Below are 25,466 nucleotides of genomic sequence, written 5' to 3'. Positions count from 1 at the left end.
TTATTTCTCAATGAAATTTTGCCAATTTGATATTATTTTGCTTGCAATAGCATGTACTTTCTAAATGTCAAATGATAAATTGTAAAAGGACTGACATTTTCATAGGGAGAATCCATCATCATATTATACTCTGTCAATCGTACTGGTGTGTTCTCTTGAATGGCCATAACTTTTTTATTTCCCAATGAAATTTTGCCAGTTTGATATTATTTTGCTTGCAATAGCATGTACTTTCTAGACTAAATATAAAATGATAAATTGTAAAAGGACTGAAATTTTCATAGGGAGAATCCATCATCATATTATACTCTGTCAATCGTACTGGTGTGTTCTCTTGAATGGCCATAACTTTTTTATTTCTCAATGAAATTTTGCCAATTTGATATTATTTTGCTTGCAATAGCATGTACTTTCTAAATGTCAAATGATAAATTGTAAAAGGACTGAAATTTTCATAGGGAGAATCCATCATCATATTATACTCTGTCAATCGTACCGGTGTGTTTGCTTGAATGGCCATAACTTTTTTATTTCTCAATGAAATTTTGCCAATTTGATATTATTTTGCTTGCAATAGCATGTACTTTCTAAATGTCAATTGATAAATTGTAAGAGGACTGAAATTTTCATAGGGAGAATCCATCATCATGGTATACTCCATCGATAGGAATTGGTGTGTTCACTTAATTAAATTACCATAACTTTTTGTACTTTTCAATGAAATTTAGCCAGTTTGGAATAGATTTTTTTGTCATAGCATTCACTTAGTAAATCAAACCTAATAAATGAATTTGTGTATATTTTTTGAAACATTAAGAAAATGACCAATGGGAGACTTTTTTTTCTACTCAAGACCAGGTTTTAAAATTTAAATAAATTATTCGAAAAGGGAGAGCTTTATCTGCCTTATAAATACAGTCATAATTACTATTCAAAAATAGAAATTAAGTTTTTAAAGTCAGATACCTGCATGCATATAACATATGAATTTATTTGACCCCTAAATTCATTTGTGAAACCTGAGTGGACTACAAGTTTTCTCCTTTTATTTCATGCAAATTCACTTGGCTGAGTACTTTTATTTGATAACGCTCTCCGAGTGAAAACGCGACCATGATTAAAAATAATTCAACATTCATTTAAAGTAGAAAAATATAGTCGTTATAGAACAATTGAATACTTTATTTAGAATGAAACGAAACGCCCGGAGTGAATCCACATAGTCGAGACGAATCCACCCAATACCGATCAAGATCTCCACTGCGCTTTGTATTCGTAGTAAAATTACACATTCTGTAAATGCATTGTTGCAACTGTGATGCAAGAACAGGGAAAGATGCAGTCTGCTGAAAGGATTAATTCACGTACTTTTAAATCAATTTAGTCTCATTTATATTCATTTTATTGAGATATTGGTTTAATACGTAATGCTTGAATTAGTCCACAATCACCTCAGCGCAATTAATAAGTCAAAAAGAAAGGTGCTTTAGTTCAGTTCAGTTATGGAATTCCCTCCTATGTATAAGGAGCACCCGAGAAGGTGGTTTCATAAAATACATTTAAAGGTCGGAAGTATTTCAGCACTTATAATTATAACCCATTACAAACCTATTTCAATGATATTTAAAAAAAATATTTTAGTTACCATTCATTATGAAATCATTTCAAGATAGATCCATGCAGAAGTCTATTTAAGGTTTATGATAAACACTGATAAAAGTAAAGAATAGCAATTTTATATCTAGACCACAGCATGTATATAATATGACAGTAAAGTTTTTTTTATAGTGATATAAAGCTAGAGTAGAAATATTAAAGTAATGATTTTAAAATGTTAAGTTTGCAATGAATTATATGGCAAAAAGCTTTCAAAAATAATTTTGACCCTTGACTGTATTAGATTAAAAGAAGATGGACTGTTTTTCCCTGTACATTAAAGAGATAAAAACAATTTCCATTCTCCTGTAGGATAAAATATTCTATAAATCATTTTGTTAGAGAACTTTTAATCCTATTAGTGACAATTATAGAACTTCTTGTCCTATTTCACAAATTATGGGATAAAAAATCCCATGTAAGGTTAAAAATGGGAGTTTTGCTTCTATAGAAGAAAAAATCCCACAGAACTCATTTTTCTCCCACAGAATAATGGTGGGATATTAGTTAGGAGAGAAAATCCCACCATAATCCCATGGGATTTCTTGATTGCAGGTGTAATATCTTTTAATCTAGAAGATATTCAGGTGTAAAGGTTAGTCCATGTTGTGCGATTAAAAAAATCCCACCAGATGACATAAATGGTTTCCATGTATCTTTGGAAAAGTGGTTGGCGAAAGTCCGGACAAATGTCGTGTCCGGAGTTAAATGTCGCACTGTTAGATATAATTTCATTTAACTTAAACAGCAGGCACGTAGTTCATTGAAAGGGGGCAAACGAAGAAAAAAGAAAACTTAATAACCTGATCAATCTTTGACAAGCAAAAAAAAAAAAAATAATAATAATAATAATGATAATAATAAAATAAAATAAATAAATAAAATGGGGGTGTCCAAGCTCGACATGTACACCTCCGCTACTACGTGCCTAAAAAAGAGAGTAACTTTAGGGAAAAATCATTATATTCTGTAAAGTTAATTGCAATGAATTAAAAAAAAAAGAATAGAAGAAGTATTATACTATTGATCAATCTAAGTAGCGAGTATGCGAGTGGATCTAACATATAATTTTAATTAGATTGTATACTTTTATTTCATTTTTGTAAGGAAAATAATTAAGAAAAACATAAAATGGAAAGGATGGAAATATATATATACAAACTCTGTACAAACTCCCATATTAGATTACTCTGCTCTATAAAAATGTTAACACCCCTCCCCCAATATAATTTGGAATCGTTATCAGCAATTCAGTGTCAAATAATCCTTAAAAAATAGAAAAAGGTTATGTATTCTTGAGAATTACACCATGCAGAAGGTATTTTGCATTCTTGTTAATATGGTCCTGGGGTCCCTTCTTTTTCAGAATCTACACTTGGTGATGCAATAAACGAAATATGGAGATAACGAACAGTATTAAAGCTCAAAGTCCATTAAAACAATACAAATCGGGAGCAGAGCAAACACGGACCTCCAAAAACATCAGAAGTGGGATCAGGTGCCATGGAGGAGTGAGCATCCCCTGCCGACCGGTCACACCCGCCGTGTGCTCCTTGTCATGATCGGTAAATAACGGAAAATTCCGTCGACAATTCAGTGTGTAAATAATGACCTATAACTAGTAATTATACTAATTACACTTATCGTTATATCATTCTCTTTCCACACTAGAACCGTAGACGTGGTCTGGTGTACATCAGAACTGCACTTACCCATCCATCACTTCATTTCTCTGGAATCTTTATTTTAATCTTAGACTTTGGTCAAATCAATACCATATTTTTACACCGCAAACATTCTAGTATTTTGTACTTGCATAGATAATGTCATGATTTCATTCAAAGGTCAAGGTCACTGCTGGATATGAGCCAGAAATTTTTGACACAGTATTCGGACATCCTCTGGTAATATCCATATCAAGTATTATATCTTAAAAGTCAAGATCATAGAAGCCATTGTCTTAATGGCCATGCTATGTAAAATAGTATAAGTTTCACAAATTTGTTTTAAAAACTTATCAGGTGATTCAAGGTCGTATACAGAATGTCACTGTAAGGCAGTATATAAACTGGTCTTAAGAATCAAACGTTGTCACTATCGCTATTGCCACAAGTGGAAATCTCTTGATAATTTAGAAATTAACAGCATGAACAGTATTTAACTAGAGATGATTCTTGATCACAATTTCAAATATCTATTTATCTAGCCAATATCTGTAAAGGGTGAAATAAAAGTTAATTTTGATTTAAACACTAGTTTAGATGGTAAGACACAATGATTCATGGTCACATCCAAAATTTAAAAGTATCTGATAATGGTCACCCTAAAAAAACACAAACAAACAAATAAAACAGAAAGAACAATGTAACAACTTTTAATAAAAACAACATACTTCTCAGTAGGACTGACATTTATACAATGAACATGTCACAATCAAAACAAAAAATGATTGGCCAAAGATGTCACATGTCACAATCAAAACAGAAAATGATTGGCCAAAGATGTCACATGTCACAATCAAATCAGAAAATGATTGGCCAAAGATGTCACATGTCACAATCAGAAAATGATAGGCCAAACATCAGTTAAAAACAAAGAAAAGAATGCATGGCACAGGAACTCTTATCATATATATAAATAATTTATGAAAAAAATGAATTTGATCTCATGCAATTCTTAGCTCACCTGAGCTTAAGTTGTTCAATTGTCTTTATCAAAACATCCCCTGAAGATGTTAATGTATACACAAGTTGTAACTTGTGTTACAATGTTGTTGTAACAAATAAAACAGAGAGAACAATGTAACAAGTTTGTTGTAACTTGTGTTATAGATAAATCATATCTATCTAAAGTGGTACAAGAGCAAAGAAACATTTTCTGTGAAAATGCGATAGGAAAATCTCTTAAAAGCTGACAGTAAAGATAAAATTTTACAAATCAAATACACGTTAGTTCGTGTACTTGCATCTATAGGTGTTTCATAAATATCGTCATCAGGAGACCAGTCTAGGAACAGGATATGTTTAAATATGAAATATGATCTTTGAAAAAAGATAAACTGTAGATTGAAGTTTGTTCAAGGTCTATCCCTATCAAAAAAAGACTTGTATGGAGCGAGATAAATTATTTTTAAAACTCAGGTGAGCATTGAGGTTCTGTTAGCCTCTTATTGTTAAACAGCAGTGTCCCATGACAATCATTGAATACAACAGCTGTCCTAGACATCATCTTTACAGCAGATGACGGGGGTGACAAGCAATAAGAACATGTGATTTGGCTGCAGATTCGTCAAGGATTGGTGGATTCCGAGGATCTGACTTCTTTATCTGCCCTCATCTGATACTGCTTCCTATAAAAAGACCAACTTTAAAACATTACCTATTTGTGTACATTGTCTGTGATACTGGATTTTATTACATTTTCAACAATGAAATATGTGATTTATTTATTGAATAAAAGTGATATTCTCTCACAGTGTGAAAGGATACCAAAATGATATTCTTTCACAGTGTAAAAGGATATCAAAGTAAGTAAAAAAATAATTTCTGGCCTGTAATAAGATATAGTAACTAAGCCATCTTGATAGAGACTAAAACTGTCATTTTCTTCCCAAATATGTTGCTAAAATCCATGTTACAATGTTTTCAATGCTATGATGTCTCAACTGCTCAACTATGACGTCGACGTCACAGCCTATGGCACTGTGTTAAGAAAAGACACAGGCAAAGGGAAAAGGAAAGAAAATGTAATAAACAGAAAATTCAATGTTTTGTAGCTGGATACTGTAAATTCCTTATTTTACGCGAGTACTTAATATCGCGAAGTGGCCCAAGGGCATCAAACCATGAGAACAATAATTCGCGAATGGGTGATTTATCTAGAGATTTTACATACATTAAAGCACCATAAAAATAAAAGCGAGTAATTTTATTTCGCGAGTGGTGCTTCTTGCGTAATTACACGATAATTTATTCCTCGCATATATTTAGGAATCTACAGTATAGAATTTATTTCACTCGTGAGACAGGATTTTTTTAAAATATTTTCACTCGTGCTTCGCACTCGTGAAAATAATAAAAAAAAAATCCGGTCCCACTCGTGAAATAAATTCCATATCCAACTACAAAACATTGAATATCCTCTATTTATAAAAGATATCAAAGGCTGATCAGAGATGTGGGATATAGTGTATACATGCTATTAAACTTTGAATGTATCATTTGATCCCAATGATATTTAACAAGGCACTGGGTTTTTGAGAGGGTAGAGGGTACAGGTTTCAGTTACATCTCCACACTGTTTCAGGTTTCTGGGAGGGTAGAGAGAGATGCTTACCATAATTATCAACAATTATATCTCTGCATCGTTTCAGGTTTCTGGGCGGGAAGGGATAAATGTTTCAGTTAATTACCATTAATTATAAGTCTGCTCCGTTTCAGGTGTCCGGACACTCGCGATATTTTTTGATTCTCTTCCACTCTCCCGTCTCATAGTTCATCTGGAAGAACATGTCTGCCAGCATGGCTTTGGATGAGCCATCTGTTTGTTGGATAATCTCTTTGTTTTCACTCAGTCGTATACTCAACACATTACCCTGCTGGGGACATGGATTGTCTGAAAAGAAATTTGTTCAGAAAGACTTAACTTGTCAATAACTACAACTAAAATTTTTGATATAACTAATTTTTTCAAGACTTTGAAAGAAAACTTGTTGAATGGAATTAACTTTGTACATATCTGTGTAGATGTCATACAGAGATCACAATATAATTATCATTGAGCCTCTAAGATTAGCCATAAAAAAGACTTCCAGAGATAAGATTAATATTATACCTCTAGATCCAGCCATAAAGCCGAGAATGAGGGCTTTTTCTGGTCGAGTGACTTTGTTTGATGTCCGAAACATTTCCTGTGCCTCCAACATCTGTTCTTTCTGAAGTGAGAGAAGATTTTATAGTTTAAATTGTTTCAAAAAAAATTTCATAAATAGATTATCTTGCTGTGATACATGTATTGCAAAATATCTTATGTTTAATTTAGCTGAAAATTTTTATGCTACCATAGATTCCAATTGAACTTTTGACATACAAGCTAAATTTAAATTATTACTGTTGACCAATTTCTACTTGGAAGAGAGAAACATCCAGAAGTTTGGAGACCTTCTTTTACTCAAATGTTTCAGGAGTGAAACAGTTCACTGTATATAGATACATGTACATGGTACAAAATCTCCATTTTCTATTCAATTTTTGACTGGGATCGTTAATCAATCAGGTTTGACATTCATAAAACAAGCTAAAACAGCATGATTAAATTTTTAAAAATATGAATTCTTGAAGACTAATAGTTTGTAGAATAATCATAACGAGTCAATTACTTTGTCAATTTTTCCTAGTCAACTTAAATGTCAATTAACATGAATTTATGAGAAAACAACTTGGTATTAATTTGTGTCCTTCAATCAATGTATTGTATTGAAAATAACTGTTTCATGACATATTTTAAAACATATTGAATCATGAAGGAAGCATATCCTTTCATCCCTAAAATTTTCCTTGCTTTCAATCATTTCAATGACATACATATATTGCAGATTAAAGTTGTCACACATAATAGTTGGTTTACAGTATTTGTTTTTGAGAAAGATCTCTAAATAATGAGATCAACAAGTACAAATTTTACTATTTAAAGAATCTGACAAGATCGATGTCCACAAATTTACATTTCAAAGTTGTCTGCCGAAACCATTAAATAAATTAACAAAATCAAAGTGACCTGTCCTTTGAATTACTACACATGTATTTTTTTTTATTATAGAAATTTACATAGCCAATACTTAGGGTTACATCAAGACAACCTCTTCTTTAACTTACTGTGAGAGAAAGCCCTTTCTTTTGTTGTGGAGCTGCAGCTGCTGTGGGCTGGGACTGTGGGTGAGAGTTCTGACTGGGTAATTGCTGTACATTTGTTTGTAAGGCTGTCTGTGGTTGGTTGGTTTGTATTGATGTTTGTGTCCTGATCTGTGATTGGCCGAGCTGTTGCTCTAACTGTTGTTGGAGATTATCTCTGGCCTGTTGTTGTGTAGCAGTGACAGGGGAAACTGTAAAGATAACACAAAATAAACATAATGCACAATGGAGTGCAAATCTGTTGTTATTGCTTCCAAAGGAAACAAAACAAAGAAAGAAAATTCAATGTTGGTACAGGATTAAATTATCAGGAACCCCTAACGCTAACCCATGGTGAGGAACTAATACTTTTCATACAAGTTTGAAGTCATCCAAGGCAATAAAAAGATGTAATCCCAACTTTTTTACCTTGACCTCTCCAATTTGACCTTTGAAGAAACTATTCAAACTCTATCAATTTTTTCCACTAAAATCATCTGTTTACACTGTGAATATACATGTTAGTTTATACAGAGAGAGACACGTTGACACTGTTAAGGTTAGGGGAGTACTCACCAAAAGAAGTGGGGGGTGTTGGAGCAGCGAGGCGGGAGGCAGCAGGAGGGACGTAAGTCACTGTGGGGGTCGGAGTGGATAGGGAGATCGTCGACACACCCGGTAATGTTGTAGTAGATGTGGACAGCTTCTGCAAAATAGTAAAAACAGAAAAAATTAATCAAAACACAGACTGTATCACAAGAAGTATACCAAATGACAATTTTCTCTGTACACAAAAACAAAACCTATCCCTTGAATCAATGAGGATCCTTTCTAGACTTACTAGTATAGACTGTTTAATGAGGGAGCAAAACAGATTAGACCTGCAGCATAATCTGAAGTATGAGAAGCAGTGGTTGGGTTGGTCTATATACTTACAGAGGGGGCAGGTGAGACTACACCTGCATAATCTGGAGTATAGGAAACAGTGGTTGGGTTGGTCTATATACTTACAGAGGGGACAGGTGACACTAGACCTGCAGCATAGTCTCGAGTATAAGAAGCAGTGGTTGAGTTGTTCTATATACTTACTGATGGGGCAGGTGAGACAAGACCTGCAGCAGTCTGTAGTATAGGAAGCAGTGGTTGGGTTGGTCTATATACTTACAGAGGGGGCAGGTGAGACTAGACCTGCAGCAGTCTGGAGTATAAGAAGCAGTGGTTGGGTTGGTCTATATACTTACAGAGGGGGCAGGAGACACTAGGCCTGCAGCATAGTCTGGAGTATAAGAAGCAGTGGTTGGGTTGGTCCCTGCTGCTGCAGCTGCTTCTTTTTCTTTTTTCCTTTGTTCCATCTCTTCCATTTCTGAAATTCATTATGTTTGCTAGTTATAACTTGATCATTTTGAGCTTCAAATTAATTCCACTGAGAAATGTTTAAAGGTGCTTAGACACATATTTGAAGTTTATATTTTCTCAAATTTTCTGTATAATATCACAACTTATATGTTACTATAGCATTTCACAAGAAAATAAAATTAAAAACTTTAATCTGGAAATTATTGAAACTATGAATTTCGGGAGGCGTTTGATTAACACATCCTTGCACTTCCACAATTTTTAACTTTATCCTTAATACTTAAGAAAAGTAGCAATTTTGTTGTGTATTAATGAATAATATTACATCTATAATCCAGAAAATTCAGGGTAAAAATGTGCAAAAGCAAAACCCATTCACTTAAGTATTTTCAGCCCGTGCTCAGTGTTGTGTAGTTGTGTCAGAGTTTAACAAATTGAATACACCCGTGAAATGTAAACTGTTTTTGTAAACAGGGCACGAGCCCTGTTATTGTTAATGTTTACGTTTCACCGGGTGTGTTCAATTGTTAAACTCTGCACACACCACTGAGCACGGACTGACAATACTGGTGAGAGGATTTTGCTTTCTACATTTCTACTCTGGAATTTCTGCATTATAGTTTTAATATTTTTCATTAATAAACAACAAAATTGCTACTTTTCTAAAGTAATAAGGATAAAGTTAAAATCTGTGAAAGTGCAAGGATGTGTCTATCAAACGCATCCAGAAATTCGAAGTTTCAATTACTTCCAGATAAAATAAGATTTTTTATCAAATTTTCGTATGAAATGCTATAGCAACATATAGGTCATGAAATTATACAGAAAATTTAAGTAAATATAAACTTCAAATCTGAGTCTAAGCACCTTTAAGCTGATATAGAATGCAGTAGGATTGCAAAATCTTTATAATTTGATGCAACGAAATTTTTTAAACTACTGTGATCACTCCCAGAAAACCTTCATGATTATTCATAACATTGGATTTATAAAAATTACATCATCTAGTATCATAATACTGTAAATCACTTTTTATTTGCAATAACTTTATTTTCGTGTAATTACGTGAGACCCTCTGCTTGCAAAAATTTCTTTCTCGCACATATTTTTATCATTAAAGATTATTTACAACAACTATCAAAATTTGTGAAAATTTTGTCTCGCTTGTAAATACCATATGATTTCCTCACATATATAATGTGTCATTAAAATTTGGTGATCTACAGTTACTTAATCCTGTCCTAACCTTGTATTTTCTTCCTTCGTTTTGCTTCCTTTGGACCCAGAGGAAGAGCTTCCAGTTCCAAAAGCTAAAATTCACAATATAATGATTGAAGATAAAAACATGAAGAATAAATATTACATGTTGTTTTTTTGGACATGTAAAATAATGTTCCGGAAACACAACCATGATAACACAGTCAGGAAACACCAAAAAAAAATTTCCTACTGATAATTAAAAAAATCTTAAGTATACTTGTTAATTCACATTATTAGCACCCCCAGCACATATACTAGTACTCTGCCCTTAATTCCCCCTCCTTTTTTAGAGAGTTCTTATCCTTTATTCCTCCCTCCTTGTTTTAAAGAGTTCTTAAACTATCAATCTGACCTTTATTCCTCCCTCCTTTTTTAGAGAGTTCTGCCTGTGTCCTGCCAATGGGTTGCCCTGCAGTGAATTGGCTCGTCCTGGCACAGTTCCTGGGGATCGAAATCCTGCTGAGGGTGGCGTTCTGCCAGGAAGGCCCTTCAGAGGGGCTAGAATTAAACATCAACAAATCAACAGGCAATTTTTACTATCAGTGGAAAATAATATTAAAAAGGGCAGAATTATGAAATCAAATGAGTTATCTTCCCTTGGAACAAAAATGGCCAACTGCAATGAAAATGATATGAATGTGTACATGAAGTAAGTAATATTAGGCCATAAAAAAATAATTAATAGTTTCTCAGGCCAAAAATTTCATAATTCAATGCGGCAGGCAGGTTTTTTTTTTTTTTTTTAATTTGAAGCAGGTGATATACCTTTTTTTCATGTCAGTCGTTCAACAAAATGATGATATCAACTGACTCTTACTTTTTTTGTTCTCTTACATTAATAAAAATACGTCTTCAACTTTTAATAATGTTATTCCAAACAAAGTTAATTCAAAAACTACCGTATTAACAAGAAATGTATTGTTTATCTTATAAAAACGTCTATCTATTAGCATTTATGAAAAGGGGAATAACTCTATTTTCTTTTTCAACTTAGAAAAATAGAAAATTGTGCTATTTCCCTTTTCACTATGTCAATAAAATTGATCAATGAGGCAGTGTTTAACCTGATGCGACGGTGCCTGAGAAACTATTGATTAATTTTTTTTGGCCTTATATTAGCAGTTTTTAAATTTCAATACTCTTTTCACTTTCTTCAATCCTTGCATCATTTACAACATACACGTATATGATTTATTATGGCTCTGCTTTTCATCTCGACAGTGTTTACCAGTGACTCTTACTAGGTTCGATTTGTGTTTATTATATTTACTAGTAATTAATACATCAACAGTGTATGATTCTGTGCACTCTGCACATGTACAAAGGATGAATTTCATCAGATGAATATAAATGTTTTGGGAAGAGACATTTCTTTTTCACTATTTGATGCTACAAAAAGAGAACTTCATTTTTCGATCAGGGGTGAAAAATGAGTTTTCTCCTTTTGCGAAGTATTTCATTGACAAAAACTTACTAGTGTCATCCATCTTTTTGGCAAAGCTGCGGACTTTATATGGAACACTGTTAGGTGCATTGTTTTTCTTATTGTTCGCCACTTCTGAGGCTGTGAAAGAACAGAAATTAATAATATTCTCTGTCTATGATTTAATCAGTGAAGCTTGAATGTTAACATTGGTGTCATTGAGAGGGTCACTGGGCACTGGGACTTTCAGCTCAGTTGAGCTAATGGTTGTAAAAATGCACAGAAATTTTCCAGATCAAATTTTCCCTTTTTCAACATTAACTTACTGAAATTACAGGTTTTTGATAACATGACAGAGTTGGATTAATTGTACATTTCAAAGCAAAGAGACTGACTGCATCACATAAATATTGGATATGTTTGTCTACACTCTGTGGTAAGGGTTGTAATTAGGTCAGACCTTTAGGGAGGTCACTTACATTTCTGTAAAAGCTCCGCTCTGAGAATAGCCGACTTGGGTTTACGTTTCAGGGCGAAGTGTTTGACGGGTTGTGGTAGGGGTCCAGTGGTGGCTACAAGTGCCGTTTTATTCAGAAACTGACACTCCATTGGTAACATCCTAACTCCCGCACACTTCTTCACTAAAAAATCAAGGTACTATAAGTATTGTAACAAAAAGTAACAAACAATAATAAATATATAAACCTTGGTATAAATTTACAATAAATTTTTCACAGTAATTTATGCAGCCATGTTGCTGGTCAAAATGAATAATTGCTTTTTTTTTAAAATTTCATGTTAAAGAAGTTAAAAAAAAAAAAACAAAAAAAAATTATTCCCCCTTTTGTTCAGACATTGCTTTTAAATAAGAATTCTTCACTTACCCACTTTACTGAGGTCAGTGAGGAATTCTCCACTTTACTGAGGTCAGTAAGGAATTCTCCACTTTACTGAGGTCAGTAAGGAATTCTCCACTTACCCACTTTACTGAGGACAGTAAGGAATTCTCCACTTATCCACTTTACTGAGGTCAGTAAGGAATTCTCTACTTATCCACTTTTCTGAGGTCAGTAAGGAATTCTCCACTTACCCACTTTACTGAGGTCAGTAAGGAATTCTCCACTTTACTGAGGTCAGTAAGGAATTCTCCACTTTACTAAGGTCAGTAAGGAATTCTCCACTTACCCACTTTACTGAGGTCAGTAAGGATCTCCATGAAGGTAGAGTTACTGTTATCCAGTTCTAAATTTAGACAGCCGGTACTGGGGTACGTCTGAAGGATTTCAGCGATGGTGGATACCCATTGATCCGTGTCGTGTGTGGCTAATGCCAGGATATCCTCAAGGTCACCTTTCCACTGAAAAAATACAATTAGTCACTAAGTAAAAGTAATTAATGCTAGTGAAATCTTAATGTAATCTAATCAAAATTAGATCCTTTGATCGGCTCCAGTAATTACTAGTCACTACAAAAAGTGTAGAAGAGCAGATCAAAGAAGCTAGTTTTAAACATTTTGGAGCTAGAGAAATGTGTTATTTTGGGGTTTGAAAATGGGTAATTTTAAATAAAGTCACATAACATAATGAACATATGAATAATGTTACAAGACTTGTAAATGCCATTAAAACATCATTCAATGGTGGCAAATTGTAGATTGTGAAGCCCTGTTCATGTGTGGCTCATTTACCGTTGTAAATTTTATACATATGCAAATTTTATTCTTGGTGTGTAAATGTAAATTTTGTGATGCATTCAAATGCACTCTCATACTGTTTGTAAATCAGTATTAAGCATGTTAAGTTGGCAATTTCAAAGTATTCTGTAAACATTTGTTTGGGTTTTCTAGTTGCTTTTAAACTTTATGTTCCTCCCTAGAAAAACATTGCCATTCCTTCTTTAATTAAAAGCTACTTGAAATAATTATATTTTGGGTAGACTTTACCAGTCCCCAGATCCACAAGATTCACACACTTATTGCACTATGATGTAAGATTTACATCATTTATGGTTTGTCTTGCGAAGTGCCACTCACAGTGAAAGCTCTACAGACAACGCCTGGGCAAAGAGAAAAATTCGGTCTAGACATTCCAAATGTCTTGTGGGTTTTGAAGAGGCGGATCTTAAAATTAAGTGAACAACTGCACTCGCCTCAAGGGTCGCAATGCCAACATATTAGTACAATAAGAGGTCACTCTTTAGTCTAATGAGCAAGAAAAAAGATGCATTTTTAAATGAAATTAATGATGCTGTATATATATATATATATATATATATATATATATATATATATATATATATATATATATAATTATATATATATATATATATATATATATATATATATATATATATATATATATATATATATATATATATATATATATATATATATATATATATATATACATGTATGTATAAAATGGACAATTTCTCAATATTTCCATAGTCCATGTGTAAATCTTTCCAAGACATTCACTTAACATAAAAATACACCAGGAGTAAATTTATTTATCCCATGTTTACGCCTTTATCCCGTGGATATGACTCATTGGATATTTTTTTCATAAACCACAGTTAAGTGCAGTTGTGACGTCACAATGGTTTTTGCGTTAGAGTGATGAAGTAAAATAAAGTGGATTCCTATATAAAACAGTGTAAAACATTAGTTGTGAAGTATTAAACATGGGATAAAAAGAATCTCCCATGATTTGTAGTTGAATATGACTTTTATCCAACTCGTGTGTTTTTATCCCCTCGCCACGGCTCTGGGATAAAAAACACACAACTCGTTGGATAAAAATCATATCCAAATACAAATCATGGGAGATCCTATATATATCATATATAAATTTATAAATTATATGAAGAGTTAAGGAAGAAATTGCAAGGGTCCGTGAAAAAAAGCCACTCTATGAATTTTTTCTCATTTTTACATATAATTTGCCTTTCGTTAATGGTATCACAATATGAAATTATCAACCATGGTCATCAGGGTTATAATGAAGATATGGTTGCCATGGTAACCACAGTTTTTCAATATTTTGAAATTTATGTGGTAAAATTTTAAGTATGCCATACAGGTATCAAAATTGAAACAAATTAAATAATTTCCACCAGATATTAAATATTATTATATATTCTATAAATAGCCCCTATATAATCTATACAAACGCAAATGGTTCATAACACTACATATTCACTGGATTTGAAGCCGTATTCACCGGAGGGTCAGTGCGCGTGCAGCGGCATTGTGACGTCACAATCAATACCCCAACGTTGAAAACAATATGGTTATAACGGCCGGAGCAAGCTGTGTATATGAGCAGGAAAAATGTTAGGCAAGTCTATCGCATGAATATTTTTCCAAACTTTTCGATTTCTTATACACAGCGAAATGAAACCACGGAAGTTATAAGTTGTAATCTGTGGTTTTTTGTTGTTTTTTTTTTCTGCGACAGAGGTTCGTTAATGAAAAAAGGTATCGTCATGCAGCCTTCAATGTCTTATTTATTCAAAACCGGACTATATAATAAAACAATTACGGACTCTTTTACTGGTGAATATGGTTTATTATTCACCAGAAAAATATCAATATTGACCTCGGCTTCGCCTCGGTCAATATTGATATTTTTCTGGTGAATAACAAACCATATTCACCAGTAAAAGAGTCCATAATTGTATAATATGCTTTATATTCATTGAAAATGAAAAAATTGTATCGGAAACTATTGATAGATGTAGTAATGCCACCGCTGCTTTAGGGAGTATTCATTGTAAATTTGCAGTAATATTTTCACCCCAAGAGCAGTTTTCAACATCGTGACAAAATATTGCCAAATGAATTTTCCTAAAACTGATATATTTTGTACTAATTATTCTAAGTGACTTATGGTTAAAATATGAAGTGCGGTCATCACATTCATTTTGAAGCTACATGCATTTCAATACAACCCCCCACCCCCCCACCCCTCCTAAAATATTAGATTTCACAAATTTTCTGATGGTTTGTTCCTGAACCTTTAATATGCATAATCTGTTAAAAGACTATAAAAACAATACATATAGATTAATATATATATTTTCTTCTGAAAATCTTGCGGTGGTTGCTCATTTTATATGTAGAGCAGAATGATAAAAGTATAATGTACACAAAAAAAAAACATGCACATTTTTTTAAAATTTAATTTCTCATCTCCAAAACATTCATTCCATTATTACATCAATATATTAAAATATATACATTCTAAAACAGTGCACAGTTATCCAAGGGCCAAATTGTTCATGCTCTGAACACTCATCAAGGTCTCTGCACTATAATGGCGGGTGGGGGGAGTCACTTGAACACATTGATTGAAAAGGTTATTTCAAAGAACTTGTATCTGCAATATGTATATATTGAAATCCTAGCTATTATCTTATTTGGCTTGCTATTTAATATTTACATTTGAAAATATTTTTCCGTCAGAGAGATTCTTTGCAAGTTAGAAAACAGTTCATTTTCTCATGAAGTAGGTAATCCTACATATCTCCATTGTGATGTCATAATGCCACACTTGACGTCAAAAGTCAAAATAATTTTCTCTCTCTGGTATATCTCTGTTGAACCTCGATTGTCAGATTTAACCTATCTTTATTTCGTCTGTCATTCTTACATGCGTATTTTTTGCTAGATTTGTGAATAATTAAAACTTGTAAAAAGAAACTTTTCTTTTCTGTCAGAAGAAGTGTGTTGAGTTTCAATTTTTTACCAAATACGACACATAAAACATTTTACAACAAATGTTTATGCAATATAATGTGCAGATGATTCAATGTTTACATGGTTGATTTAACTGTTGAAAATGCTTGAGAAGATCTTACAGAGGAAAACAGTTTCCTCTGAGATATTTTTAAAAATACGTTCATGTCCAGCATGCAGTCTCAAACTGGTCTCTACATGTATATATCAAAACCGCATTTGTTAATCTGTTCATCCATATAGGTCTGCATATATTCATTATAATCACTGAGAAAATCACGCCGTCTGAAGCTTCTAGGAAATGAATATCTATTCATAGATGTAGATCCTATAGTAAAGAAATTGATCTCTAATAAAATTTTAACATTTTAATTAAAACTAGAGGACATTAAGATTCAGATTTAATTTAAATCTATTAATGAAATAGATTTCAATGTTCAGAATTATAGGCGTGTCAAAACAGAAAAACAAAACATGTGGATAAAAAAAAATCTGCGTCGACGCTCACCAACACTCTGCAACGTCATATCTTTATCTTATTCTTTCTCCATTTAAAAAATATTGCCACGAAGACTTTTTGTCATGGGGGTAATCATAATCACGCTCCTTATTCCGGAAATGGTTACCATAAATCTTCTTTTTTTAAACATCACGTGAGTCGATCATTTGATGCCTTGCAATTGCATCCTTAATTTGCATCCAATGAATTTAATTATATGTAGATTTTGCACTAGGAGTGAATTTATTCACATGCAAATCTTGCTTACCACCCATTCACATGTGTCAAAATACAAACAGGTGCAAAATTTGAATATATGTAAAATTTGCTCACTGTTTACTGTAGCAAGTGCCATGTGAACAGAGATTCAGAACAAAGCTAGCAGTGCCTATATATCTAACATACACTGTATTAAAGTTTAGACCTTCTATGCAGCAGTATTATAACATATGAAGCTTGAAAGCTTTTTAGTTCAGTGCTCGACTGCAAGAATCCAATATTCTCTTATTCCACAATAAAGAAAGTAACACCAAGAAAAGAGACCAGACAAACACATTTAAAATCTTCTGCTTCTATCACAACTTTACTGGTTTAATTTCTTCATGGCAGACATTTTAAACACTCTGAAATCTAAAATACGAACAGAAATTGCTAAAACAACTTCAATGTTTACAATTTTTTACCTGCTCTACGTTTCGTCTGGGGATGTGCAGGAATGACAACATAAGTTTGACCTTTACATGCGGCTGTAAGGTGTGAAAACACGCATGGATACTTTGTAACTTGTTCTGACTCAGTTGGGAGCATATTGTCTTGCCTGACCATAAATCGTCCGTAGATCCTAATTTATTGTGAAGCCATAGTGCTGTGTCGCCGGAAGCCATATTGAAAAGAAATTTTCACCCAATCTTACGAAGTATGCGATTGGACGGAATGTAATGTGACGTATTTACCGTTTACACTAAAACCCGTAAAACCCTTGAATATAGAAAAGACGCATTCTTTATTCTAAATGATAAAAATGTGCGATGTAAAATTTAGATATTTCATATATTGTATTTTTATGTAAATTTTGCAAGAAAAATCAACCAAAAACAGTCAAATGGAATAGCAGGAGAAAGACAGGCACAGCAAGGTGGCAAAGGCACGTTCGGTTTCCTATCCAGTTTTAGAAATTTCATGTTTGAAGATTGCATCTTTCAAAAATTGAATTTGTTCAATGTCACAGAATTTTATTTTCATAAAGCATTACGTATACATAGCAGAGATAAAAAATTTTGTTTCCTCGCTAATTTTATTCATCATTCTTACCGTAGAATTTATACAGGTGTCAAACGCACCTAAATACCTGAGCATTTAAAATATGTAAACATGGATTGCTTAACATGCGCTTTTTGTGAAAATCTGTTTGTTGATCCACTAAAATTGGACTGTTTACATACTTTCTGCAAGAAATGTATCGATCGGGAAATGATAGATATAGAAAACAATGTGGCGAAATGCTGTTTGTGTTCAATGGAGACGACACCAGGAAATATTCAGGTAAACCGACTAATCGCCCTTGCCCTGCAGGCACAAAACGCAGACCAGAATAATTGTAACAAGGATGAAGATACCATAAAGGAGTTTGAAATGCTAGCTAACGATTTAAGGAATAATGTTTCAGAAAAGCCCAACCCTGGAGAAACTGTCTCTCTGAAGAGAGACGAACTAAAACAAAGCATAACGGAGTTCTACTGTAAATTTATTGAGGAAGTCACTACTTACCTGAAAGAGCAAAGTGCTGACATTCTTTCTGAATTAGACTCAATATTTGAAAAATACGAACATGAAAGTGCCATGAAAGAAAAAAGAAAGCAGATGTTTGCTGAGGAAATAGAGACGTTATTCAAATTATTTAGCAGTGTTTACACTGACAAAACACAATTATTAATGGAAGATCTTGTCCACGAGATGAGTGCCTACTTTGGAAAATGTCGAAGCTTGCTAGATAAAATTGGAGTTGTGGAGTGTGATGTTAACTTTCTGTCAGGATATGAACAGAAAGATCTTGTTTTAGCAACCAATTTCGGTGCTTTAGTTGATCAAACAACCACCGAAGAAAGAAATAATGTTGATGACTGCACTGAAAATACCGAGCCCTCAGTCAGTACCAGTCAGCCCTCAGTGGCCAATACGGAGGAGAATTTCTCCGGTGAAAGGTCATCTGATGACGTCACAAATAATGCAACATGTGACGTGGCATCAGAAGCATACCCACAGACAGAGTCAGATTTAAACACATCACACGACGAGGAGATAGAAAACGAAAGTCAGACAGTCGTACAGGGAACCGAGAATTCAACAAATTCTGATGATTATGCATCAGGCTCTCAATCGGTGCTATCTCCAACAAACGATATTAACTCAATCACAATTTGTCCTACCGACCCTCAGTCCATGAATTCATCATCTAATTATGCAGAGGAAGAAGAACCCCCTCCTCCGTACTGGATGGCTATCGGAGAGAATGGGCCGAGTGAGCAGTCTTCATTTTTATCGAATATAGGGTGTAGAAACGTTAATCCCAGGAGGTCACCTCGATTATCAAGCTCATCTTCCTCTAGTGTGTCATCCTCAAGAAGATCAGGTCAAGGAACAAATATTCCACAAAGAGGTAGTTTTAATTTACAAAATCAAGGCACTGTTCATACTTCCAACCCCCTGCAGTATGCTACTCACGGGTTGTCAATTCGAACACAGCTACCTGACGATTTTAGAACTGGCCCAATCGTTGCCATAGCATGGATGAAAGACAGACTGGTGCTGGTTGATCGTTTCAACAGTAAGCTCAAAATGTTTTTGGAAACTGGCGAATTTCTCCACAGCTTGAAGTTCGTGGATGGCGAACCATGGGACGTTTGTGCCATTAATGTTGTGGAGATGTTGAACAACCCATTGACATGTGGTATAACTATCCCAAGAAAAAGATTTGTCATGCTAATCCAAATACTAGATGGAAGAACAATGCTGATTGGTCACCGTCTTGCCACTAGAAGAGGATATTCCTGTCTTGCTTACGATCAGAAGAATGGAGCACTAGTATGTGGAGTTTCTTCCCCGTTTGGAACTGCAGGTATTGACGTCATCAACACATCCGGCGTTCTTCTAGCACAGTTTCCGTTACCAGCAGAAGTTCTGGTGCGGTCAATCGACGTTTCAATTAAAGATGTCATTATAATTTGTGATTGGAGAAAAAACAATGTTATATTCTTGAATAAAAGCGGAGCCGTCATTGGACAATTCAGCGGGTCATTAGAGCCTGTCGGAACATGCACTGATGGTCGTGGGTTTTTACTGGTTGCAGATTCGAAATCCAATGCGATACATATTTTGACAATGAAGGGGGAGATTTACGGCAAAATAAAATCAAGCTGTCCAATTGTACGACCAAAAGAAATTAACGTTCGTCCTGACGGACCACCGAGACTGGCCCTGTCCCACGGATCTATGTTTGTGGAAGTGTTCGATTTGTTTGAAAGTGAAACCTCCCTCCCAATCATTCCCACAGCGCCTCCATCACTGCAGTGAATAACAAATTAGAAATGGAGGTTTGAATCAGTATGATGGATTAAAGCATGATAGTGATTCTGATCACAGTATATTATTTGTACACCGACGATAATATAGAAATATTGAAATATTAAAAAAGGAATAAAGTATATATATGACAGAATAACAAAAAAGAGGTTGAAACAAGATTACGTAATATATATATATATATATATATATATATATATATATATATATATATATATATATATATATATATATATATAATTTCTCTATAGCCTGTCGTGAAGAAATTCATGTTAAAGAGAAATATGATTTTTCAGAACATAACACTATGAAGAATATTGCATTAATAGATCATGGTAATTTCTATTCATCGTGTACTTTTTTCCGAACGTCAAATAATTCAGATAAGGTGAAAAAATCTATATCAATATAATTGTGCAAACAAATTTAGTGCATTTTATAACAGTAAATATTCGACATCTAGCGTGGTAAATGGTAAATTATAAAATTAATATAGTATTAAAGAAATACATGTATATGGTAAAACTGAAGAACAAACACGTACTTTTTTTTATATATTCAAAGTTCGAATTCTCAAGAAAAGCATCTTTAGATCAACTGCAGTAGGGAACACGCAATGTTCAATGAATTCGAAATGGTCCTTAGATATATTGCAGGAAGAGAAGTACTTGTGTGCACGTAAAAAAAAGCACTGTAAAAGTATTTGAAAAAAATATTCATTTTTCAATAACTAATAGCCAAAGCAACTAAAAAGGGAGTAACTATACTCTGTCATGTTGTGCACGTACTGAAGAATCATGCAACTTTATAGCCGGACCAGTTTTTGAATAAATATACACCCGTATTTTTGATTTCTGTGTTATAGTTATTTATGTTATCCTTTAGCAGTGAAGGAGAAACTTCAGGAGTACTCTACAGCAATACATATTCGAGAAGTGGTCTGAAGCATATGTGAAAGCTTAAAAACTCCAAGGAACTTTTAGAATGAATCTTGGAATCACAAAATTTGAACAAAATCAATGACATCAAAACGTACGACTTTTCAACACTTTATACAACTATTCCCCACGATAAATTAAAGTCCAGGCGTTTTGACATCACTTATAGCTGGTTTTTCATTTTCAATAAAAATGGAATTTGTAAATATACTTACCTTGTCATTGGTCATTTAAAAATTATTTTGCTCAAATATTCTGATTGTACACACAAGTACAATTCATGTACTCCGAAGTTTACATTAAAAAAATGCTGAAGTTACTGATTGACAATATCTATGTAGTTTTTTGAGACTATAGGTCCTTCAGGAATCTGCTGGATTCCCATAGGTACCAATTTTGCCACTTTATTAGCAGACCTATTTTTGTATTCATACGAGACAGAATTTAATCAGAAACTTCTACATGAAAAGAAAAAAAGTCTCTTGCTGTGACTTTCAATTCAACATTTAGATATATCGACGACCGATATAAAAATACTACAGATCGAGCTAGAGTCTGGCACATCTGTTTTATATTTAGATATTTTACAAGAAAAAAAACCTATAGTCCCCCCGGTTTCACCGGTAGGGGACTAAAAGACGTTAATAGTAACCGAACAACAAATAAACTTTTTGTTTAACGTGATGACTTCTTTATCCTCAGCTTCCATTATTTATGTAGCAGCATACCATTGTCACCTTCATATGGAGTTTATGTCTCGAAGTGGATTCGATATGCAAGAGCATGCTCTACGTACGAACAATTTCTTAAACGAGACAAGCTATTGACAAATAATTTGATGAAACAAGAATATCAAAAGTCTCGTTTAAAGTCAACATTTTGCAAATTGTATGATCTACACAATGCCCTTGTCAGCATGCAAATACAATCTATTATTAATTCGAATGTTACTGACGTTTTTCATACAAATTGTAAGGCCATTATTTTCACAATGAATTTACTATGGATTTTTCCGTTGGTCCTATCATGATAAGGAGCTCACAGTGGTTGTGACCTGTCGACAGGGGATGTTTACTCATCCATGGCACCTGATCCTACCTCTAATATTTTAAGAGGTCCGTTTTTGCTAGCTCTGCTCCAAATTTGTATCGTTTAAATGGACTTTGGAGCTTGATTGCTGTTCGTTATCTTCATATTTCATCTATGTAATATGTTTTATAGATATTTTACATACGCGAATGTCACATAAGCAAGTATTTAATAAAGCTGAATCTTCCAGTTATTCTCTGTTTTTTGCTTCTTTTGTGTGAGGGTGTGTGTGTGTGTGTGAGGGTGTGTGTGTGTGAGGGTGTGTGTGTGTGTGTTTTGCCCTTTTTGTGTTTGGGCTGGGTTTGAAACCAACAGACTTCTACCCCCTGGCTACGATGCATCGCCGTAGCAAGTTTTGGACTAAAAATTCAAGCGATATCCTTTTAATTGTCTCCAAAACTTAGTTAACATTCATCATTGTTATTTATCTTGACGTTTGGACCCTGAACAACTCTGGCCACCATGCATCTCTGTACAAGTATGAGACTAAAATATCAAAATACTCATTGAATTTTTGGTCGTACTAGGACCCAAGGAAACGACAAGTTTCCGTGATGACACCTATTCAAAACAGTGGTAAGAACTGGAGATCCATTGTGCGGCAGAATCTTGACTGGAAGCAAACCTGTTGTGGACCATGCAATCCCTGTCGACTAGAACAATTCTTAATCTGCAATGCAATATACTTAGTCTATAGTATATATAAAGGAGGACTGCACTTAACGCCTGTTTTTGGGTCTTTTTCGGTTGCCTCTGTTGCTTTTATATCTAAACCTTATCTCACTTTTGTATGTTTATGAAAGAATATTGTCAATTTGGAACCACATTTAAATCTTAAAATGATTTTAGGCTGTAATACAATAAAATGATTCAATGTTTTTTGTCCTTACTGCTTTCCAAATATAGTGAATTTACACTTACCTGCCCTTGATTGAACATTAGATATGCATGAGAGGTGGAGCTAACATTGTAAGAATGGGTCTAAAATTAGACTTGATAAATAACAATGACATGTTTGGAAAAGCGAACGTGATCACTCATTCCAATCTCCATCTCCATTCTGTATGGCACAAATACACTTCTGACAAAGGTTTCAAAACGAAACTAACAATATGAGCACGTCAATGTAATTAAAGCAGATTTTATATCAATGCCAGATGACTTAACGTGTTCGAACACAATGTCCTAGTTAGCACAAAACATGCTATCTTACAAGTCACGTGACGGAATTAAATATTCACAAAGTTACCTGAGGTAAGAAATCACGTGGTGAATTATAATATTCAACATGTCACAGTCCTTGGTAACAACAAGGAGAGCGAATGTAAGAAGAAGCAGTTTTTTCTCTTTTTAACTATGAGCGCATGTTTGTCTATTAATCTCCTTTTGACACATTGTTATTTATGCAAATATACAACTACTGTTAAACGTAGAACAATAGACAAACATGCGCTGACTATGTATAAAGTCAGTAGAAAAGTGGGCGTCCTCATTATCGAACGGAGATCCAAGAAATTGCGATGACCCCTGCCTTTGAAAACAGATTCGAACTTCGTAAATACACACTTTTATTAAACGTAATTACATAAAGTTGTAGATTGGATGTTGACCATTCTTGCAATGAAAAGAAAAATGCTTGTTTTGAAATTTTATTTTGTCGCAAATTCCGCATGTCCTAAAGTGCAGTCATCCTTTACCGTATGAAGCTAAGTGTTTTTAAAACGGATCTTCATAAACATTTCTATTTGATACCCATGTTTTACTACATGTAGTAATATAACAATTTCCCATGCAGATTTGTCGTTCGTTCCTCTCTAAGACACCTCTGCAATGGGTTCACGTCAAGATCTTGACATAAAATTAAAAAAAAGACCATGATACATATATACTAAGGACTATTTCAAACTAAACGAATACATGTACTTCTGGATCTAATTAGTAAATAACTAAATATCTCTCAAAGGACAAACATTACAGTGCACCGCAGGCATTTAATTATAATGAATTAAAACAAAATTTGCTCTATTTTTCCGACCTATCACTGTGATATACGCGAGCCAACGACAGAGGTGAATGTATGAGCCAATGGTAGAGAATGGTACTTTAAATACCCTTTGTGGCTTAATTAATTCTGCTCGATCCTGAGCTCTGCTTTGCGGAAATGTGACACTACTGAGAATGTTTCATATAGTTTGATAATCTGTATAGCTTTATGAGAGGAGATTTTAAAGATTTCTTTTTGTACATATCATTTCACCCTTCAAACACCTAATAAGTTAAACTGTTATAATTTGGTTTGAAAAGTCTATTTTTCTTAATTATTTAAAAGTCTATTTTTGATGAATCTTTAACACTTTCCTAGTGAAAGGAACATTTAGACGAATTATAATCCTCATCACGTAAGAATGTTTTGCAGATAATTTGGTCGAAATCGGCAAAGTTGTTCCCTAGAAATCAAAATTCTTAAACGTATTACCTTGACAGACGGACGGTAACAAGAGGACGGGGATAGGTCTGCTGAGTGAAAATTACAATCAATGAAAATAAATAAAATTTGCTTTTGTGTAAGAAAATAGATTGTTTTAAATTTTAAATATGCTTATAAGGTTATTAAACTGCAGTTAAATAATGGAAGGTACATGGCGTAATATGACGTTTGTACATAGAATCTGAAACAAAAATAACACATAATAACAAATACTTAACGTATATAGAACAAATAGTGTTCTCTTAAGTAAATATTGAATTTCAATTTACTCAGGATAAGTGTTTGTAAAGTCTGTAAAATATTAGGGAAATGCAGTGAAATTCGATCACTGTCATTTCTTGACGCCTTTCGGTCGTTTGTTCAGTTAGTATATAAGATGTACTATTCATAAATAAAATAGGCACCGTCGTTATTGATTAATATAATCGGCAATATGTATGTATTCTGATTTTTTACTCTACATAGTATTGAAAATAATTACCGACGATCGAGTTTGTAATTTGTGGGTAATTTTTGCAATGTAAACAGCAATGACAATAATATATAAAAATA

At 33.6% G+C, this 25,466-nt stretch overlaps 2 protein-coding genes across 4 annotated transcripts; one reads left to right on the top strand and one right to left on the bottom strand.

Moving 5' to 3' along the window:
- Nucleotides 1-4,014: 4,014 nt before the first annotated feature.
- LOC133197472 (negative elongation factor A-like) lies at nt 4,015-17,723 on the bottom strand. Of its 3 annotated transcripts, XM_061333531.1 has the most exons (12): nt 17,504-17,723; nt 12,769-12,940; nt 12,063-12,224; nt 11,635-11,724; nt 10,513-10,658; nt 10,147-10,210; nt 8,786-8,907; nt 8,121-8,250; nt 7,530-7,756; nt 6,490-6,589; nt 6,068-6,270; nt 4,015-5,005 (listed from the first exon to the last, which is right to left on the bottom strand). In XM_061333531.1, exons 1-11 carry the CDS (start codon nt 17,702-17,704, stop codon nt 6,092-6,094), a joined length of 1,593 nt encoding a protein of 530 aa, XP_061189515.1. In that variant the 5' UTR covers nt 17,705-17,723; the 3' UTR covers nt 4,015-5,005; nt 6,068-6,091. The 3 variants fall into 3 exon arrangements, with proteins under 3 accessions (XP_061189515.1, XP_061189517.1, XP_061189516.1); XM_061333533.1 differs by lacking the exons at nt 12,769-12,940; nt 17,504-17,723 and adding an exon at nt 12,674-12,689; XM_061333532.1 differs by lacking the exons at nt 12,769-12,940; nt 17,504-17,723 and adding an exon at nt 12,468-12,480.
- Nucleotides 17,724-18,290: 567 nt separating this feature from the next.
- Nucleotides 18,291-20,390, top strand: LOC133196900 (uncharacterized). Its single transcript, XM_061332748.1, has one exon. It carries the CDS (start codon nt 18,291-18,293, stop codon nt 20,388-20,390), a length of 2,100 nt encoding a protein of 699 aa, XP_061188732.1.
- Nucleotides 20,391-25,466: the final 5,076 nt, after the last annotated feature.

Source organism: Saccostrea echinata, unplaced genomic scaffold (genome assembly GCF_033153115.1).
Source record: "Saccostrea echinata isolate AGI-Se365-2 ecotype Australia unplaced genomic scaffold, CSIRO_AGI_Sech_v1 ptg000030l, whole genome shotgun sequence".
Classification (NCBI taxonomy): domain Eukaryota; kingdom Metazoa; phylum Mollusca; class Bivalvia; order Ostreida; family Ostreidae; genus Saccostrea; species Saccostrea echinata.
This window is presented reverse-complemented; position numbering and strand designations above follow the sequence as displayed.